Raw genomic sequence first — 20,961 nt, 5'->3', positions numbered from 1 at the left:
AGAATTGAAGGAACACATTTTGAAGTCCTCTTTAATCAGCTAAAAGGGTGTGGTCAAAGAGCGTATTTAAATCGCTTACCTTTAGAATTTATGCTTTTTATTACATTTTATGATATTTTAACCATATTCTATAACGTGTGCAAACGTTTGGAAATAATGGGCGTTTCCCATTTGAAAAAGGGCGTGGTCTCGAAAATTTTTTGTATCCGACTCTAGGGCCCTAACCGGGACTTTGCCCCAGGGCCCAGGCCGCCTCTCGGCGGCCCTTCAAATATCTTGACCAAAATGTCAAGGGTTCAAGGGTTAGCCTATAAATAGGCAGAGACATTTCTGTTATCGGCACAAACAATATCCTGGATTCGGTTTAATCAGTCTCGCCCTCTTAGGTAAGCCCTCTTAGGTAAGCCCTCTTAGGTAAGCCCTCTTAGGTGAGCCCTCTTAGGTAAGCCCTCTTACGTACAAAGATCGTGAAGAACTTAAAATTGTGATCTCTTTTGACGGAAAAGTGTTTTCATTCAAGATGATTCCGGCTGTGTTTCATTTGTATCAAATTTTCTTTCTCAAACAATTTATTGCATGTTTGGGTATCAGTTTTACCAAAAATGAAGCTCGAGTAGCAAGCGTAAATAAGTTTTTGAAAGACTCGAAACATCAATGTATAAGTATTGAAATGCATTTGACTACACAATTATCATTAGTTGAAGAACTGCACATTCTAATTAAAAGCGTTTGTTCGTTTACTGACTCCGTTGGATAGTTCAAGCTTTATAGAAATTACTCTTCTTTGAGATGAAGACATTTCTTTCTGCAGTCATCAATGGTTTTGAAGTTGTTTCTGTTTCCTCCGCACCCTCCATATTGGAACCTCTTGCAGTCTTCTGCCTTGATGTCATAATAATACCTTTGGATAAGTGCACGGCAGTCCCCTGTCTCAGGCTGCATCTTGCATATTTCGCATTCAGATTCATCCGCATTACCTAAGATTTGTGATGAAAACATTTCTTAAGCATAGTTATCCAAAAATTTTATCAGAAGAACTATTTTAGCAAGCGTCATTCTATGATGTTTGCATGTCATGTGCTGCAGATTTGTACTAACCTAGAAGCATTACTACGATTTTTGACGGGGAAAGGCTATTTTAGAGATGAAAGCCGCAATATGCAAGCAGCAAAAACTCCACTGAGATATGAATTAAGCAGATAAACTGCGTTCCAAACAAGAACCCCCTCTGGCTACGCAACTCTAAGCTGCTATTTTGTACGTCCATTACTGGCCTCGGACTCCCCTAAACACTAGATAATAGGACTCTTTGAAACTGAATTCTTAATAAAGTTTACATTAAGAGCAAACATTCAAGTTGAAACTCTAAAGCGTTTTAAAATATTACTCACCCTGGACTGTAGAAAATATTAGCACTGCTACCACGAAGTATAATATCTTGATGAAATGCATTGTGAATTTTTGATAAATGTGCGCTTCAGGTTGGCAGTACGATTTTTAAATGATTCTAGTATTTTCTAAACAACAAGTTTATTGTCTCTCTCGACCCTGTGGTTTGTTTGATCAGCTTAGGCAGAATTTCAACTTCACCTTTTGCTTTGACCTCAATATTTCTACAGCTGTACAACCAGTCACTCACAGCAAATCTGTCCTCAAACAGGAATGTCAACAATCAACCGTACTTGTCACCAGAACAACGACATCTAAACAACATAAGTAAATTTATCTTGATGACATCATTGAGTTTCGATTCGCTCAAAACCTTGCTGCATAATGTATTTATATGATTTCTGGAACGAAAAGTACATAACCTTTCGGTACCTGTCACCGTTAAATTAGAATGACCCAAAAGTGAATCGGAAGGCATAAAATATCGAAGCCTCAGGCTTTCAAAATCTGCATTCTAGAAATGTGTTTCCTAATATTAAAGGCAATCGACAGATACTGAAGGGGCACTAGCCAGCTTTCGATAAAAAATTGACCAATCAGGGAGTGTGATTCCACACGAACGACTATTGATTGGCTAATATTGATTGACAGATGGCTTAAGACACATTTGTTTCTGTGAATTGCCTTTATGTATGGTGGTCTAATTAAAGATGGCTCTTTAGCCAATACACCGCTAGATGCTGCGATAGATGCATCCTACATTGCTGCAGTTGATATATATTATGCTCACTAAAAATGGCGCGCATTATCGGCTGAGGTATGAGAAACCTGAGAAAAATTTACGAAAGACAAATAACCAGGAAGAGGCAGAATTACATATCCATTTAGGCCATATTTAGGTAAAGACTGACCTCCTTGCATCGCATAAATTGTAAGGCTTCTGGAAATTAAGAAGGAAATAAAAAAGTAAAACAAGATGATTTCCCATCAAACTGTACAATGCTTTGGGTTCCCATGAGGTAAAATTCTGTTTGGTGTTTTCCAAACTCGGGGATTAGGGTATAATTAGCAAATACTCACTAGGATGGACCTTTGTTTGGTTACGCTCTCCAAGCACGGTCCTTAGGGTTGATGGAGAATTGTCGACTCCTCTAACGAAGCTGCTGGGATAGCGCGATACATTAAGTCCTTGATTCTTGTGCAAAGGTGACTGGAAAGCAAATTCTTTCTTGTTTCAGAGACCCCTTTGTTTGTCACACTCGTGACAGAGTTAGCTTTAATTGGTCCTGGCTTTTCCTGGCCCAAAGAGCTATCACCAGCTTGGAAAGCTTTGACAGCCTTTTGTATACATTTTCCTATGTCATTATATATCTGTTCTTTTCTAGTGAAAAGAAATTTTTAATGGCAATAACTAAATACCTAGTTAAGATATTTTTGTTCGTCATCCTTTTGTCTCCATGTCTTTTCTCATCTATTTGGAATGTTCATATACCTGCTCGCTGGCATGGTTCAAATGATTCACTGGGATCATCGGCCTATACCAGCAGAGATTTGCAGTGGTCAAGGATACTGAGAGGACATTCCTGGATTCCGTAAGGTAATGTATTACAATTGCAATTTATAGTCTATAAGCAACTTTTGCGCATGACACCAGACAATTTCTGTCTATCACCACAAGCGGCCATTTACTCTCTTTCACGCACACGTGTTTTTGCAGTTCCCACAACGAGGAATGAAACACTTACTGCTCGGACTAGTTCATCTGTGGGGTAATTTAGAGCAAACGGCTTTTTACTCCACAAGAAATCTTATACATGCTCTTTTTATGGTCTCTGCCACAGCTTAGAAAGTAGGGGGACCATGGAAAATTTAACACCCATTACAAAAATTTTGAGAAACTTTCTACTGTTCCACAAAAAATTGGGGGCCCTGGCCCCCCTACGTCGAAAGCCCTGCTTTGAAATCAAGGTCTTGAGAATTTTTTTGATTAAGTCGCAATATGTATTCTGCATACATAGTATGCTTATAGGAGCCTAAAACCAATTCGATATGACCTACCTTCTGCACTCATTTGGTTTCACAGCCGTTCTGCTAAATTTGTTTGAATGCCCCTCCCTCGAGTCTATGGGAAAGCCTCGCTTTTCAATAAATTTTATGGTTTTGTTGGTTTTAGTGATGTGCATGATTCTTTAGATATTTTATTTCGGGTCAACCAACTGCCAAAAAGATGAAATTCAGTCACTTCTAGCTATTGATGCTTCCTCAGTTTCTTTAACTACGAGACCTTTTCTTTGGTATTTCATTTATCGGATTTGAGGATCAAATATAGAAAAGTTCATGGACTGTCTATTACTCCTCGTTTTTTATTTTCATGGTTTGTTGGATTTCATCAAGAAACGTGTGAAATTTGTAACCAATATTCTTTTAGTTAAAGAAATTCTTGAAATTTTGTCTGTTTAAAGTGATGATTATTCTCCTTGCTATGATGTTTCAGTCTGAGTCTTATTTGAATCATATAATCCAATATCATTTAAAATACGACAAGAATGTCTTATTCATGCAAACGCGATATGTTCGTCTCCAACGCAAAAATTGTTCGAGTTTTATTCAAGGTTTCAACTTCTAAAGCGTCAAGGTTCAACCTTGTTTCCTTTTACATTCCAATACAATGTTTGATCCGATTTTTTTCGAAAATTCCAGGTAGAAATAGGCGTACGGGACGCTGATTAGGGCAGCTGGTTATTTCGGGCAAGATTCGAGCAGGAGCCTTCTCCAAAAACAAAAATTATAAGAAAAACTACATCTTGAAAAAGTTTATGAACACTTTAAACAAATCTCTGAGATGAAAAAAATCAAGTGGTCGTAATCGTAAGCGCTTTCGGAAGTAATGGAATATGGTAAAAATCTATAGGGTGAAAAAACATAAAAAAGCGACAAGAACATCAACAGCCCAATTAGTGCTTGAAATGATTGTCGAAGAAGTAAAAGAAAGTGGCTGTAATACTGCCATAATTGATAAAACATCTGTCTTTCGTCAGCACGAACAAATATCAGTTTGTGCCAATTTTTCACTGAATAGTGTCCGAAAGGAAGTTTTTGCTAAATTTTACAAAACTCGGTCTTCAGCAATTGTACAAAATCGGCTTAAAAGCGTATGTAGAAACTTGTTGGCAAATGCTTCGACAGTCTAAAACGAGCTGCAAAGATGAGGGTTTGGCAAAGCGAATGGATGATTGTTCTCCGCTGAGCATCTATGTCCACTACCTTTGCCATTAGTTGAATCTTGCAAAAAGTGAATCAGAATGGGTGTTGTTCAAGGTCTCTACAATTTCATTGAGGCCACCACGAAAAAACATATATTTTCAAGAGAAAAATTGAACATGAACTGTCATATAGCTAATAGGGACAAAGCGCAAGGCACTGGGCTTGCCAGAGGGGGAAGGCAGTGGACACGACACTTATTTTCTTTGCAAGGATAAAGACCCCGAAACGCATCTAGAAAGCAAAGCCCTGTTGCATTGTTTCTACAATGTAATGAATAAAGTTTTGGAAATAATCTATGCACGATTTAGTGATAGTGACTATCACATTTTATGTGCTTTGGTGTAACTGAGGCACCTTGGGTCCCTTTTGGTTGGGGGCCTTTGGGTGTTTTCAGCCACTGTTTCACGACACACTACGCGTGCCTTGAGGTATTGCCTAGTATGCCCTAGAAAATTTCACTAAATTGGTCTATGAAATTGAAAAAAATTAATAACTATCCGTAAATAATGTGCCTTGGATAGACAAGGTTGCAAAACGCTGAATCAAGGTGCCCTAAACTGTGTTACGCCACTGGCCCGTGATTAGGGAATGCAAGTGTGAATGTTAACCCTTCGACAGAAATTATCATAAAGGTTTGCTCCCTCTACAAATAGATTGTGAGCTTCTGACCTCCCAAAATGAAACACAAACTGTTCAATAATCACAAGAATAGGCAGGTAAGCAAAAACGTGTGTGAATTTCTGAAAATGATCCAAATCATGTTCACAAAAAGATATCTACAAAATAATCAATATATTTGGTTGATGTCGTGAAAGAGATTCGCTCATTTAAATGAAAATGTGTGAAGTTTTCAAAATGCTTATTAGTTAACATAATTTTAAATACGTCGAATTTTAATATTTTCTTGACTTGTATGGGCTCGCATGTATTAAAGTATACTCCTTAAAATGTTGGGCGTTATTATTTTTCAGCCCCCCCCCCCTTTCTGAACTCACCCCGTACGTCTATGCAAGTAAAGTCTATTTCTCAGTAAGAAAGGTCGTGGAAGCAGGGATTGAGGAGGGCACAGTCCCCGGATTCATTCCAAAATTTCCTTAAAACCACACTCAATATCACCTTGCTCTTAGTTTTTAGGTTGTAGAAAAGACCTTTGAGTCCAATTTAACCTGGTATTAACTCCACGGTTTGGTAAATGCAATGACAATACTTTTAAATTTTTTAACTAAGAACTAATTATTACTATCGAGAGGTTTAATGTCTACATGAAATATTCACCTCTCTCTTATGGCAACCTTAGTATACTGCGGCTATCATCTTTTATCCGCCTCCTCTTCAAACTTACGACAGGGAGCAAGAATTTTGCTAAGATATGTGCGTGTTTCACCTTTTTAAATCTGTACCTGTGTATCACTGCAAAATATTGATTAAAACGTTTACGAAATTATGTGGCTCAACAAAACCCGAAAGCAGACAGATATAAAGAATGTAAACCCTAAGTTCTGTCAGTTTCCAGCCAAGCAATGGACGCTTAAATGTTTCACTGTCAAAGAATGGCCCCTGCTTCACGATGATTAATCTTAAGAAAAAAACTTAGTCTCCTATCTCACGATAACGTCAAATCAGTCTGGATTCTTTGGCTCCAGATTCCTCCTAATAATAATTCAAAAACTGCAATCCACCATCACGTCTCTAAAATGTCACAAATCTCTGAATCGTATCTTAAAAGTAGAAAAGTGCTTAGTCCTCATCATACATTGATTTCTTTTGAAATCTGACGTCTTTGCCCTGTAATTCTCACACCACATGCTAGAAATGGCTGCAACTGCCAGGAATGTAATCGGGGCAAAATGTGCCCTTTTAAATAAGCGTGTAGCCCAATAACTCAAAAATGCGAGAATGTCTCATTCTTTCCAACATTTTTACCTCAGTCGCTCTATTCCCATCTTTCAAGTTACAGTAATCTTGAAAAATTCACCAAATTAGCATGTATTGAAAACAAAATTGGCTTTTTCGTATCTTAATGCCATAATTTCCATATGTTTCAATTTTAACTGGAAAGGTTTAGCAAATTGCTGAGCGTTAGTGATGCCGTATCTAATTATTAACTTCTATACCTTTTCGCCTCCTGAAACTAAATAAACCCTCAACGATACTAGCCTTTTCCTGATCTCTTACGTCATTCATTTTTTACTCACCCCAGTCCTTAAAGCTTCATACCCTCTTTCGGATAATTGAACAGCTGTTGATGTACTTTTTAACCAAGTAAATATTGCTGCTGTTTTCATTGCCGATCGTTCTATCGACCTTAATACTTGATTATGGTTTTCTTATATATATTTTGGGGGAATTCAAAATATGCTCAGACTGAAATTATCAAGGTATTACTTTAATAAAATGCATTGCAAAAAAGTGCGGCTTGACCAAAAATCTTGTCTTCGATTAGGCCTAATACCTTTTAAAATACATTTTGGTATGCGTACGAGAAAAGTTATAAAATAACCACCAGCTAGGACAGCTAGGTGAATCGGATTCCTTTGGTACATGATCCCTTTGTTTCTGAATGCTTAACCATTTCAAATCGTTCATTTTTTTGGTAAAAAACTTATTTTGGCCCAAAATTGACTTAGAAAAATAGAATGCGAAGTATCATACACAGAAGAGATTCACTTTCCCATTCATAAATCATCAAAATTAATAAAAACAGTAATTCTTCAGTCACTCGAGAGTATAGCTTGCTGTGGAATCCCATGAATTAGGGGAAAGTGTTCCTTGTTCCTTCCTCTCGTTTTGTTTTTCACTTGAATTCAGCTGCTTTGATTTATTCAAATGTGACCTTGAAGTACTGTTATCATTTTACAGCACATTTTAAAACTTTTCGTAATAATGGTTGAAGAAAATTTTTGGTTTTTGATGGGTGCATGATACAATTATGCACAAAATAAGCGATAAGCACAAAAATTTATATTATTTATGAAAGAGACATTGGCTAAATTATCTTTTTTACCACTTGCTCTCGAGCCCTCCTAATTGGAATAGGGAAATAAAGATACACGTTGGTAAGGTGACATTCTTGGCGCGATGAGATGATTCATTTGTATAAAAAGAGTACACGCGGTTGTTCGTTCTTTTTTTCTAGCAAGAATTTATTGACCCACAGTTTTCCGCTTTGCCAAAGTAACTGTGAAATCAGTTGTCAAGATTTAGAAACTAGCTGTAAAATTTTAGTTGCACCTCTCATTTTTAATATAAATTTCAAGCGATACGGTCAATTGGCAACAGAAGGAGATTTGTTCTAAGTTTATTCAACAAACTAAAACAATTTCACTTGGCTGTCATTAAGAGGATCAAGCACGAATTCGATATCTCTGAATCTTGTTCTTACAGCTTAAGTTTGGATGGAAATTCCCCCATAAACCTTCGTTATGTTGACTAAACCAATTTTTTGGATTCAGTAAAGAATTTGTTGAACAGGACTCGACAGCGACTTTTCATACCAAGCATATCAGCAACTCAGACGGGTTCTTCAATGACATGAATGCTCGATAAAAATAGTTTCGTGTCCAGGTCTTTATTCGCAGAGCGATGACTGTGAAGTGATTAACAATGTTAGCCAATAGATAGCACCAGACCTTTCACAAGCCAGTCATTTTAATAAATATGTGAAATAGATCTCAACTTTGGCACCCCGTTGTCCATAGCGCGCGCCAGAAGAGCTTCATTCCGACATTATTCACCGCCTCCAACATAGACTCCACTGACGTTTTCAATTCATTGTTAAACCCATTCTCGATAAAGTGTTTTGCTCGGTCCACTGTACGACGACCTATACTCAATCTATTACATTTTTAGCAAAATGCAGCGATATAAACAACATTGGATTTGGAGGAAAGGCAAGAAGTCGTGTCGTGGTTATGATAAAGAAAAACTAATAAGGTATCCACTCTATTTTTTTCCTTAATGGCCTAGATCCTTCCGTGATTATTGCGTTTGTGGCGTTTATAGTACGAATTTGAATTTCAATTTCAAGCCAGGATACGGGCGAATATTTTATGCTCAAATTTAGCAATACATCTTTAAATATGGAAACAACGGTCTAGGAAACCTGAAAATGGAAACTTAATTGTCGTTGATAATTGACAATTTATAGTAAAACACGTCCACAAACTAAGAGATGAAAAATTTTACTTTTCTAAAATAACCAGGAAAGGAGATGTTTATAATACGGAATTCCGTTCGTATTGTCAGGAGCATCGTATTTTTTAAAGCTTTTTTGCCGGTTATATCAATTTTATAAAAAAGAGATCTGATTCTAAAAGATACTTGACATTGTTTGCGCTGTGAGGTGCCTTTTATTCACTAGTGGAATTTTCATAGAGAAACTACAATTCAGGGCATCAGTATGCACGAGTTTGTATACTCGTATAACATGATTCCTTGCACATTTCCTTTAAGATGATGCCTTATTTATAAGAAATGTTGGTACATCATTCTTATCGATGGACGTTAGAAAAAATGATTTATTCGGTACCAAATGTGGGCTACCATTACCAGAACAAGCTACAGAGCAAAAACTGCTTCTTTTAAAACCACCATGTCTTATTAAAAAAAATAACAAATGTATTTTCCCTTGTGAATGAGCAGGAGCTTCTCTCTGTTGCTACTATGAAACTCAGCCAAGTTAGATAAGCCAAAGTAGATTTATTTTTATACTCATAATCAAATATTAGAGGTTTGATTAAAGATGAGACACGTTCGTTGTTACTCCGAGTTCCAGTGTAAGTCTTTCTTATGAATGCACACGAGAGGCAATTCACTCTTGCAAATAGCGTATGATATTTTCCCTGAAACAAACCGATTTCTGGTGATTTCCAGATAAAACAATAGGATTTCCACCAAAGGTGTACGAGGTTTTTCGGAGTGATTTGCCCCTCAAGTGCACAAGCATGTGACTCGGGGTAACAGCGAACATGTCTCACTTTTGATGAAACCTTTAATATTTTACTTGCTCTGTACCCCAGTGCAGGCACTTTTGTGTCAGATTGGACAACGCAGAAAATTATGTTTGTATTTTGTAAGTTATATTTACTTCAAAGCAAATATACGTTACTATTTACTTTTGTGTAACGTTGACGTTTGACGTAACTTCGATCCAAAAGCACCTATTACCTAGGTACACTAACGCTCAACAGCTATTGGAACTTTTAGATATAATAATTTTGACTTAACATTTGATTAGGTTTTGTAACGGAGACTTTTCTAGATGGGAGAAGTATTTTCTTTGTGTAATATTGATCTAAGTTCTCCCCCCCCCTCCCCCCGTAATTTTGCGTGATGCGTTATTGGCCATATTTTCGTGCGTGAAATCGTTAAATCTTGATTTTTATGCGTAATTACCTGAATTACAATTCCTGCGTGAAGCGTGAAACATGAGTTTTCCTTGCGTCAAGTCGTGAAAAGGCTTTAACTATCCGGGAATTCGTGAATGAAATTTTGAGTGATAATTTAAGAAATTGCCTCAATTTGGTGCGTAATAAACCAATAATAATTAAATCTCAAATTAGTATTTAAAGTTTGAAAGTAGTGTTGTAGTCCTTCAAACAGGGCTCTGATGAGCAATAGCTGATATTACATTTATTGTTTGCGTGAGCGTGAAAATCCAAGTTTGCATTGCGTGAATGCGTGCAAGCCAGAAAGTTGTGCGTGAATTACACGACTACTAGCGGGGGGGGGGGAGGGGGGGTGGCGGGTGTTGGTCTATCTAAGTATCCTCAAAAAGCTCTTGTAAGTTGGAAAACAACTTTTGCCTTTGATTTATAACCATAATATTATAGAACTCCTGCTTGTGAACGGCATATTTCAGCAAAACATTAACACAAAATATCAAAGATTTCTTGAGCAAACAAATTAAATGTTTAAAAGGCCTATAAATAGAAAAAAGTCATATTTCAGTGAAAAGATTTTTGTCCGAAATTTTGTCACGACGAAATTTTTTGTAATTAATGTATCTTACTTTAAGAGGACCATTCTTTCTACATTATATCGAACAAAAGCAGCTCTGCGTTTTTTATACCAAAATTCACGTTTTAATGTCAGTCTATAAGAGAGACTAAGTTACGAGACAAAATCTGGAGCAAAATATATTTGAAAACCAAACATAGGTGGCTTTGAGAGAAACACAACAATGTGTATCTTCGATTTGCATTGGTGGCCCATAAGTTCATTGTGTTTGAATGATCTCAAAACGCTATTAATAGTTTGACAAACTGGCACTGTAGGATGCTAAAAAGGACGACTGAGAAATTGTTGCGCCATTTTTTATTCGTCTTCCTGGAGATAGCTGGGTCAGATTGCGGATTGCATGAGAGCCAAAGTGTCAACAATTCAGGTATATATTTTCTTCATTTGCTGCAGATAAGTACAAGATGCTTATTGTTTTTCTTGCGAAAAAAAGTAATTGGTATTATCAATGCAGTTGATGAAATATTGATTCATGTCAGAAATTACAAAGATCCGAGGAAATTGATTAAAAACTCAAAGAAGACAATCGTTTTATTATCTAACAGGGAGGTTTATATACAATATTTGGGAGTAAGTTGGCTGTACTGTACCTCAGGTTTAGATGCAAATCTAAACGTTACGCAACTAGGGCGTAATTTTATTTGAAGTATCGCGATTAAAGAAATTATACTTCTAAATAGCACCTCAAATCTGTTAAATATACCCATGTACAGATTACGTTTTATCTAAACTAGATGATCCTTTTTTGCCTTGTCCTTTCTTTCGTTTACTTTCAATTTTTTTTCAAATGAAACCGCGCAAGTGCTGCAAACGGCGAGTGCATCATCTTCATTAGATAGTCTTTTTCTTCATTTCAATTAATTCTTTGCATCTTGCAGTAAATGTTGCAACTTGGGGTATTTTTATGCTATTCTTTACAAGATCAGATTATTGTAATCTGTATATCTTTAAATTCAATGTGCATTTGAATAATTTGAAAATTGCACCGTCCTGACTTTCTCCATATTGAAGCTTTTCAATTTCAGTAGGAAAATCTCTTCCCAAAGATAAAGCTTTTCAGCTCAAAATGACTAAAAGCTTGAATTAATATACTTTTGATAATACAAAATCAAAAAATTAAAGTTTATATTAATTCCAAACACAAAAAATGAGTATCTTAAGCCAAAAGAAAACGCAAGAGAATTTTGGCTAACTTTTAGTATATGTATATAAAATGTTTGGCATGTTAGATAAATTGTTTCTTTACATTTGCTAGCATTATTTTGAAACTGCACGTAAGTCGACTTCGATCATAGACACTCTCCTTTTAAGTCATTCTCTGGCTACAGCTTACAGTCGCACTCAACTGACAGCCAAAATTATCATATAACGTTTCATGTGACTATAACAGAAATCGACTCTAGTTCTGTTGGACTTCGAATCACTGCAAGCTAGACATTCTTACTGGAACAACAAAGAAGATATTTGGTATACAGCGAAAACAAGCATACTGGACTTTAGATAATTGATAATTGTTTCATTCATATCAAATACACGATGCATTACCAAAAGGAGAGATAAGGTATTTTGAAGAGATGTTGAGAAGTTTAATAATCCTTCGTTTGTATCTAGTTGCTGTATCAGTTGCCACTGAGCACACAACCTGTCTTTATAAGAATAATTTATAAGAAAACGAGCCTCACAATTGACCAGAACTAAAAAGCAAATTAAGGACTAAGGCACTGTGAAACGTAATTTTGAACAAAATAGCTAAACCCCTATAAAAAATACAATCTCAGAAACGCAAAATAGTTAAACCGTCAAGGGGTGCTTCGCTGGTGAATTTTCAAACACTCCCTTTGAGCACAATAGCTAGCGATTGCACTGCTAACATCATAATAATCTAAGAACAATCCAGACTCAAAGTTTTGGAAAAATCAAGAAAAACCAGCTGAATCAAAGAAAAATTTTGAGGTAATGGCCATATTCGCCATTGGAATATAGGTTTAAGAAGATCTTGCTGGATCATTGTTTGCTAAAAGTTGGGTTGCGGGAGTGTAATTTCTCTCTCCCCAGTTTTGACCTCGCAATTGCTCATAGCAACGGGCTGTGAATGTCCACTACTTTCATACGTGAAATGGTAGACAATAGAAATAGAAATTTACAGTGAAAAAACTGAAATATTATCAAAACATGGGTGAATAGGAATGAAATGAACTTTCAACCCATAAGAGAGTGTTTTTTTCAGTAAAATCCGATTTTGTTCGTTTATATTATCAAAATCTGAATGTAATAGCAATGATAGGCCATAATTGTTCCTTAGAGATATACATTTTGCCGAGAATATTTTCTTGTAAGGAAAAAAAAATTCAGTCGTCTCAATGAAAGCATGCATGAAATTCAAAATATTTCTTGCTGTTAATTTCCTGTAAAGAGTAGCAGGCAGTGTATCATCACATGTGGGAAAGTCCTGTAATGCAAAACGAATTGGTTATGCATAGGGGTATACATTTAAATGGATTACTATAAGTTCAAAGGAAGGAAGCTGAGACGGTAATGATACATTGAGTTATGGGTGGATCAATGCGAGGTATTTTGTATCGAACAGCAAGGCAGAACTGTTGTGACGTGTTGCGATCATAGTTGTGCATCTGTCGTGCGAAAAAGCCCCGTGCGGAGTTTTTGTTGCGATTGAATCGCATTCAAATGCTCAATTACTCTGAAAATCAAAATCTCCATTTTATACAGATTAATTGATTACAGCTGTTTACATCAAAAGGTGCATTAGGTCAAATTTCAGCCCAGGCCTTATGCTTGAGATGTATCTGCCAACCATTTTGCCATCGACTCATTTTACAGTAGTATGCACTGAGAAATTGAAATCTGAAGAGGTAAAACTCGAGAAAGCGGTACTTTTCACAATCCTAATTCTGTGCCAAACATACAATTTAGAACTCAAGCCCCTTATCCCCTCCCCCTGTTTTTTGGCCCTTGTGCATTAAACAGATTTAATTAAGCATGAATTAGGATTTATCTTGCTTTAGTGTTAGGCTTAAGACAATCTCACAGTTCTAACTAAAAGCATGTACAATCTTTATTTAAGAGGTACTTGCCTCCTTATAACTCACCAAGAATATGTTGATTTTTACATATTAATAAATTCTTAAAAACGAGGATCAGTTAGTTGAGTGGGACACATACGTCCGGTCAGGATTGCACAAACGAAGGGTGTGGCCTGAGTAACTTCAAGTTTGGAAGTATTTAAAAAAGCACAAGAATTAGTTTTACGTTTCCCCAAATGATATCCTGAAGCTAGACGGGTATCATTTGATCATGGTTTGATGGGTCACCCAAAGCACATTCCATGTAACTAAGCAACGAGCTCAACAGACTCAACATCCAAATCTGTCTTCACTGACATAATGTTAACTGGCAAAACGCTTTTGATAGATTGACATTGTACCTTGTTTTTCTCAAACAGATTTGACTTAATGGAAATGATTTTGGCTTATGCTAACGGTATTTGCAAACTCCATGAACAACAAATCTCCGAATCTTAGGTGACTATATTATTTCGTATGCAATTGCATCCACAAAACTATACTTTTCCATATCAAAAAAAGAACGGATCAACCATAGAATTAGCACTTTTCCTTTGGAACAATACTACATCACCTTTAACTGCATTTTATGTGTAGTTGTTTCCAACATTATGACAATATTCTAGCTGTTTTTACCGCTTCAGTTGATGCAATCAGCTTATCTCTATTTTACATTTTCGTCTCTAAAACACTGTACCTCCCAAGAAGACTTATTCACAACATGCTTTTGCATTTTCCCTAGGTTCCTTAACTTTGAAGAATATGACCTATAAGAATTCTCCAAAATTTCTGAGTTCTTGCTTTAAAAAAACTTTTAACACTCGTGAGCTGATTGGCGTTGGCCATTCAAGCAGTAACACTGTTTTCAATTTTGGAAATTTCGCTGCAGGAAATAACCCCTCAGTTAGCTAATTTTGTGAATCCTGTTTTTAATTTTGATTCTCTCTGGCAGCATTGCCAATCATTGTATGTTAAATTATTTCTTGTTTACTGTTTTTACCTGACCCTTTCAGGAAGCTATTTATGTCCCACTCTATCCGCCATTATGCCCTACACGTGCCTCGTTTGCGCACAAACTGCCAAGCACAAATCTTGTAGCAATGTAAAAAAGTAAACAAACAAAAACGTACTCGATCGATTTCATCTTATTTGGTCATCTAAATTTATTCTCAAAAAGTACTAAAAACAAGAATATAAATTTGCTTTTTCTGCGGAATAGTAGAATTTTGAGTGTGATAAACATCAAGGCAACTCGGGCAGTCAAAGTAGACCAATATAAAACTTTAATTGAAAACTAACATATCTAATTGTTATCAAAATTAGAATCAACCTAGTAAAGACTCCTGACTATTCATTCAACGTACTATCTACAACATAGCATATAAAGCTGACAAAGCCTCTAGAGTTTTCCAAATGTTTCCATTGGTCCTTTGTATTTCATATGGAAAAATCAAAGCACAAAGGCTGCAGAACTATCTATACGAAATTTAATTTTTGTATTACGTTCAAAAACCTTTAACCATCTCAATTACAAAGAAAAATGCGATGGCCTAAAATAAACAACGTTGTGATGAAAAATTAACTGCGTTTAGAGAGTTCTGCAGTGTTTGAGCTCCTCCGCTGCACTTTTAATGCATGACATGGAGATTCCTTGGGTTTTTCTTTGATATGCACTCAATACATTTGATCGAGTCTGTTTATCTGGTTTAAAGTTTTATCCGGCGATAGGCCGTTAGTTTATAAAATCAAACCATAATCAAACCGCAATAATTTCTCAAAAGGCTGCTTGTTCATACCTTTTTAGCAAAGAACCACATTTGAAGCTAATTTTTTCTTCTTATGACCCTGAACATTTTCACACGAGCACTCTTTTTCTACTTAGAGCATTCAAACTCTTCGTTGCTCTTGCACCATCTCTCGAGTCAGTGACAGTATTTTCTTACGGCCCCTGCCTGGATTCCATTGAGAATTTGAGCATGCATAACATACCAGCCAAGTTTTTACAACAGCAATATAGCAATACTACGTTCACAGTTTGATTCAAGAGAATTTTCTCCCACATGAATGGAGCTTTTGAGTTGCTGTTGATAGTAAGAATGTCTAGGTGACAATTTTTAAGCTGTTTCGTCTTAATATCAAGGCAGCTAGTGATCTTTACAGTACGGAATTCCCAGTCACACTATTGACCCTAGATATCTTTCTGTTTATGTTTAGGCCTAAAGAGAAGTTACTAATGATGCATCGAAGAAACAATCTGTTCATCTTTTTGCTGGGCATCCCTTTGCTTGTCTGCTGTCAAACAGTGCCTACAAATGGTCTTGCAAGGTTCTACCTTAATACGCCTTCCTCGTTGACCCCAAGGACGAACTTCACAGTGCTGTATCATCTCATGAGAAAAAGCCAAAAGTGGCCAGATCCGAAAAATGAGGACTTGAAAGACCAGAGCTTGCTCCGTATTCTTGGTAACTACATAAGTTCGCATTTGTCAACAAAAATGCCAAAAGACTTCGATAATATCCAGCGCGAGAACGAGGTATCAGAGAAAGAGCTTCTAAAAACGATGCCACAGTCGTTAAAAACCATCAAGTTTGATCTGCCTGAAATGCCAAGAAGGCATGCACGTTCCCAGGCACTGACATCTTTGCTGCAGCTACTACTGTGGCGACGATCTTACTGCCCTGTTGAGTACAAATGGATGGACTTGGGCAAGTATGTGTGGCCTAGATACATGAAAGTCGGATACTGCCCAAAAAAATCATGCTCAATTCCTGTCGGGATGACATGTCAGCCTTCAAAGCAGGACGAGAAAGTTAGATTACTGCTTTGGTTCTGTTCAAGATCGAGAAAATGCTCGTGGAAAATTTACAGTGAGAGCATTACGACAGAGTGCAAATGTCAGTGTCAGAGATGAGCTTTAAAACAAGCGAATAATTCTTATGCGCAGGGCAGGTGGTTCTATAGCCTAAAGCTACTGGCACACCAATAATGGTTTGTTGAGACATTTCCCTGCCTGTCTGCAAAAAGTCTTCGTGTTCTCTCCTTCTAAGCAATACCGCTGTCGATATTCCTATTGATAAACTTCACAATTGATATTGTTGCGATTGAGATTTATTTAATGTTAAAGAAAGTTATATTATGATAGCCCCATGAATTATTCCGGCCAGGGGTTATGATTTCTTCAAATAAGCACGTTTAAAGATTCAAGCCTGGTTTCCATATCTTTGCAACAGACAGCAGAGGGGTCTCCGCCTCTTACGACGATATGGAATCTAAGATTTACAAGTTTTCGTAAGATCTTGGCTACTTGGATGGTTCTTCAAGCATCAATGGCGTGTTATTGAAACAAAGGTTAAAATATTTGCTTCATACACGTCACTATTCCTGTTTGAATAATTTTTTGTGTTGGGATTTTTAAACTTGAAACTAAGTGATACATTCCCACCGTTGATTAGTGCCATTATGATGTTTGTCTCTCAGTAACCTTGTGCTCTTGCCCCCAGTGAGCCATTGCGTAGACCCATTATTGCTTTAAGTTGATGCTTTGTATACTCTTGTAGATAGCTGCTAATTTAATTGTGCATAGTAATGATAATGCATTTAGTATCCAACATATTATGTATGGGTAATGTTCAAAACCTGTGATATTAGGTTTTACTTAATGTCAAGATGTTAAGTAATGTAGATTTGAAAATGGAGAGTGAACTGACATTCTTTCTAGCGTTACCAACTGCTTTGAGCTGACTACTTTGCAGAATTTAGAATATAAAAATGAAGAGGAATCTAATTGAGCTTAAGTCCTACCTGACAGGTTTAGGGTGCAGATATTATGGAACGTTCAATCGACCTACAACAATACAGATGAAAGCAGTATTTTCCAAAATTTGCCGGTCAAAAGCTGTTTTTGAAAACAAAGTAGCGATACCAGCCAACTTTTAAGGACTTTTGGGGTGTTACTACTCCAAACTTCGTTACAAACTTCTTTCTTTAAAGAACCCAGATTTGGAAATTAAGTGTGTGCGCACTATATGGAAGTTTGTACTGAATCGATTCCCTCTTTGCACTAGTTCTTCAGATAACAAAGAGAACTAGCTGTTTTTTTCAGGATAGCATTACGCCTGGTAGATTCCGAGTGAATACAGACGCCTGTATTTCAGAACTGGTATAAATCTTCCCGAGAAGATATCGTTGGATTATAGTGAAAAGTTTCAGATCCACTGAAATTGGTAAATATTATGTAATTTTCAAATAAATACCATCGTTCATAGAGAGCAAGACTGCTTATAAAACAGATAGGAGATATTTTGTTCGAGAGCTTTGGGTAACTGTTCCTGTTTGTATATAAAGACTATTAAGCCTGGACTATTCAGGTTAATGTCGTAATTTGTTACTATTTGTTGTATTTAATATAAAAAATAATGTATTTACGCTAATTTTTTTAGTTCCAAAAGTATTCTAAGTAAGCAAAGTTCCATGTAGATTTTGCAAGCTTTTGAAGACGGATTTTTTATTTGAAATCTTTGTGTTTGTCTTTATGGCAAGATGTATAAATATGATCAAATGCGATTAACAGTTAGGTTCTTCCTGTGCTTTATTTAATGTATTTTATTGAACTGATCTGGACTGTTGGAAAATATTCAAGAATTTTTGTATTTTGTAATTCAAAGTTTAAATGCATGAGGTACTTCGTATCTGCGAAGAAAAATCCAATCAAGGACCCTAAAACCACTTTCATTTGACAGCATTGGAACAATCTTCAGAAATACGAAAGGGGGCTACGAACTCTATCATTTAGATTTTTGAATTCAATTGATCACAATATCAAAGTAAGAAAATTGGTGTCATCGATAATTTGACAGTCTGCTTCAGGGAATCGGAGTCATGATTCTTTGTTTACACTCTGATGACACGCAATATCACTGGCAAATGGCAAAGCACAGGAAATCATAAAAAACTACAAGATACTAGTTACGAGAAATATGAAAAGTAATGAAAAGAATGAAAGATCACAAAAAGTAAAAGCTATGAAGAGAATTCACTGAAAAAAAAGATTTTTCAAGCAAAAATATTTTTGCTTTGGGGCCACTGAAGGAAAAGACAAAATTGAGTGAAGACCACGTTAGTAAAAAGTAGAACAAATCAATGTTGTAAGGTGATGGATGATATTATGAAATGTTCTTTTTTAAAATTGGACAACATAATCTGAAAAATCTTCATTTCCTTTATCTATGAAGTCACTGTAGTTTTTTCTTAGCTTTCGAAACTCCTTTGCTAGTAAACTCCTTGAAACTAGGGCTCAGATGCTACTAAACTTTTAATAAGACCATAACAACAGTATTAATTACATGGGTAAACATTAACTAACCAAATCTCAGCTATATATAATGTATTTAACTTTAACTTAATATTTTTCTATTAACCATTGGCCAGAAGTGTTAATATGAAGGGGGATATAATTTCAACTATGCCAATATTTCTTCTACAAGTCAACAAGTAGTTTAACCCAGCGTTGACTTCCATAAGATGGCGTGGTTGTAAAGAACCCACTGCGTAAATTAAAATGATATCACCTTTTACTCTATGGTACATTCTAAATTTTGTGATTTAATGCTTTTAAGAAATGTAAATATTTTCTTTGCTTGAGAAGCAGAAAACCACCCATGCATGCTATTGTTACAACCAAAAAATTTTCGCGAGCACGAATAGCTACTAGTGACTTCGTGAATTGTTTTTGAACTATAATAGCCTCCAAAGAAAGAAGTGTCCAATTATGAATGAAATACATGGGCTAGATTTTCTATCTTGAGCAAATTTTCTGTTGTGCATTCATTCTGTTAAGATTTGGATTATCAATCAAAGAGTCTCTTGCTTGCTAATCAGCTCTGTGCAAATAGGCCCCCTTTCTTATGTATGGAAAATAACTATGAAAGTAAGGATGTTAATAATTTTAAAGGACTTGAAAGAAACTTTGCTTTATCACTAGGCAATGATGCAGATCAGTTGCATCATACTTTGCTTTGAACACCACACCACAGCTTTAGATGGCGGAATGATGTAATCAAGAGGAGGGGCTCGCGAACTCAGCACCCCTTGTTAAAATTCAGAAAGATTTTTATTTGGGGGCAGCCCGTCACAAGTCCGTGTATGTTTGATTGGGCGAATCTCTTACTTTGCAATGTGAACTAACCCTTTACTGCCCTATTGATTTTTCATAGATGAGCGATTTATAATAGCCTTTTAGAGTCTGTGAATTGTTTGAATGATTTCTTATATACAACAACTCCAACAATCTTCAACACGAATAAAAGGGTGTGGTCTTGTGTGTGGCTTCCATAAGTTGCCTAGAGCATAGCCACCCTTCCTAATTTTCTATGCCAACAACGTCCTATTTTCAGGCACCTACCTAGTATACTTTGCAGAAAAACGACAGTTTATTTCGTTATAGGAATCTTCTTTCGTTGAAAACTTCTCTTTTGGCAATTGGGTGGAAACAAAGTTTAGCCTGACAGTTTCTTAAATCTATACTTTTTGTATTTGTAACAATCTAGCTTCCCAAGGTAATACAAAATGTTGGTTTTAGGCCACTGAGAAGCTGTGCTTATCCAGCAGTGTCCTTGCCCATTCTATCGATTTGACCACACTTCAAGATTCCTTCACCTGGAGTAACAGGGAACTGGCTACTCTCCTAGCTCTAAATGAGAAAGTATGGTCACTTTCTTAGCATTATAGTCTTTTATGAAAAAAAAGAGTTTGAGTCCCTTATTATGTTCTTCGTCGCCTTTATATCATTGCTTATAAAACAGATATTTTCGATTTCAGCTACGCGACCCAACTTACAGGATTTTTTTTCAGTTTTTATTCTTTTTTTTGGATCTTGAGGAAATTGTCAGATGAAACAGTACTTATGTCTTGCTTTTTTGAATCTCTGTGTAAATCTGTGACAAAGCACTGGGGATGCGTTTTGCAAGTCATGAAACATCTCCTACACAACATTGTAACTCTCCAAAATGTCTTTTTAACCAACTCAGTTTTCTGTAAATACTGCACACTTGAGGAGGTCCATCAAAATTTAAAGCGTTTTCAATTCCACTGTCTTGGCAGATCTCTGAACACCCAAATCCCTAACTAAAGTTACGTTCAAAGAAAAAGTCCACAAAAAAGAGGCGAGTAGAATATGCTTGTAGTTATAGTTGAGTGATGTATGAATTAATAT

At 36.2% G+C, this 20,961-nt stretch overlaps 2 protein-coding genes across 4 annotated transcripts; one reads left to right on the top strand and one right to left on the bottom strand.

Moving 5' to 3' along the window:
- Window positions 1-614: 614 nt before the first annotated feature.
- Window positions 615-2,484, bottom strand: LOC148958651 (kunitz-type serine protease inhibitor 2-like). 2 transcript variants are annotated; one of them, XR_016144514.1, is made up of 3 exons: window positions 2,470-2,484; window positions 1,392-1,703; window positions 615-977 (listed from the first exon to the last, which is right to left on the bottom strand). XR_016144514.1 is itself a non-coding variant. In XM_089112141.1 (2 exons), exons 1-2 carry the CDS (start codon window positions 1,450-1,452, stop codon window positions 775-777), a joined length of 264 nt encoding a protein of 87 aa, XP_088968267.1. In that variant the 5' UTR covers window positions 1,453-1,603; the 3' UTR covers window positions 615-774. The 2 variants fall into 2 exon arrangements, 1 of the variants encoding a protein (XP_088968267.1); XM_089112141.1 differs by lacking the exon at window positions 2,470-2,484 and having other exon boundaries at window positions 1,392-1,603.
- Window positions 1,944-19,281, top strand: LOC135692083 (noggin-1). Of its 2 annotated transcripts, XM_065210112.2 has the most exons (3): window positions 1,944-2,986; window positions 8,503-8,586; window positions 15,966-19,281. In XM_065210112.2, exons 2-3 carry the CDS (start codon window positions 8,507-8,509, stop codon window positions 16,660-16,662), a joined length of 777 nt encoding a protein of 258 aa, XP_065066184.2. In that variant the 5' UTR covers window positions 1,944-2,986; window positions 8,503-8,506; the 3' UTR covers window positions 16,663-19,281. The 2 variants fall into 2 exon arrangements, with proteins under 2 accessions (XP_065066184.2, XP_088968265.1); XM_089112139.1 differs by lacking the exon at window positions 1,944-2,986 and having other exon boundaries at window positions 8,125-8,586.
- The last annotated feature ends 1,680 nt before the right edge of the window (window positions 19,282-20,961 follow it).

The sequence above is a fragment of the Rhopilema esculentum genome, chromosome 13, assembly GCF_057945365.1.
Source record: "Rhopilema esculentum isolate cy_ngs chromosome 13, ASM5794536v1, whole genome shotgun sequence".
Taxonomy (NCBI): Eukaryota; Metazoa; Cnidaria; class Scyphozoa; order Rhizostomeae; family Rhizostomatidae; genus Rhopilema; species Rhopilema esculentum.
Note: the sequence above shows the minus strand (reverse complement) of the source record. Positions and strands in the feature narration are given on the sequence as shown.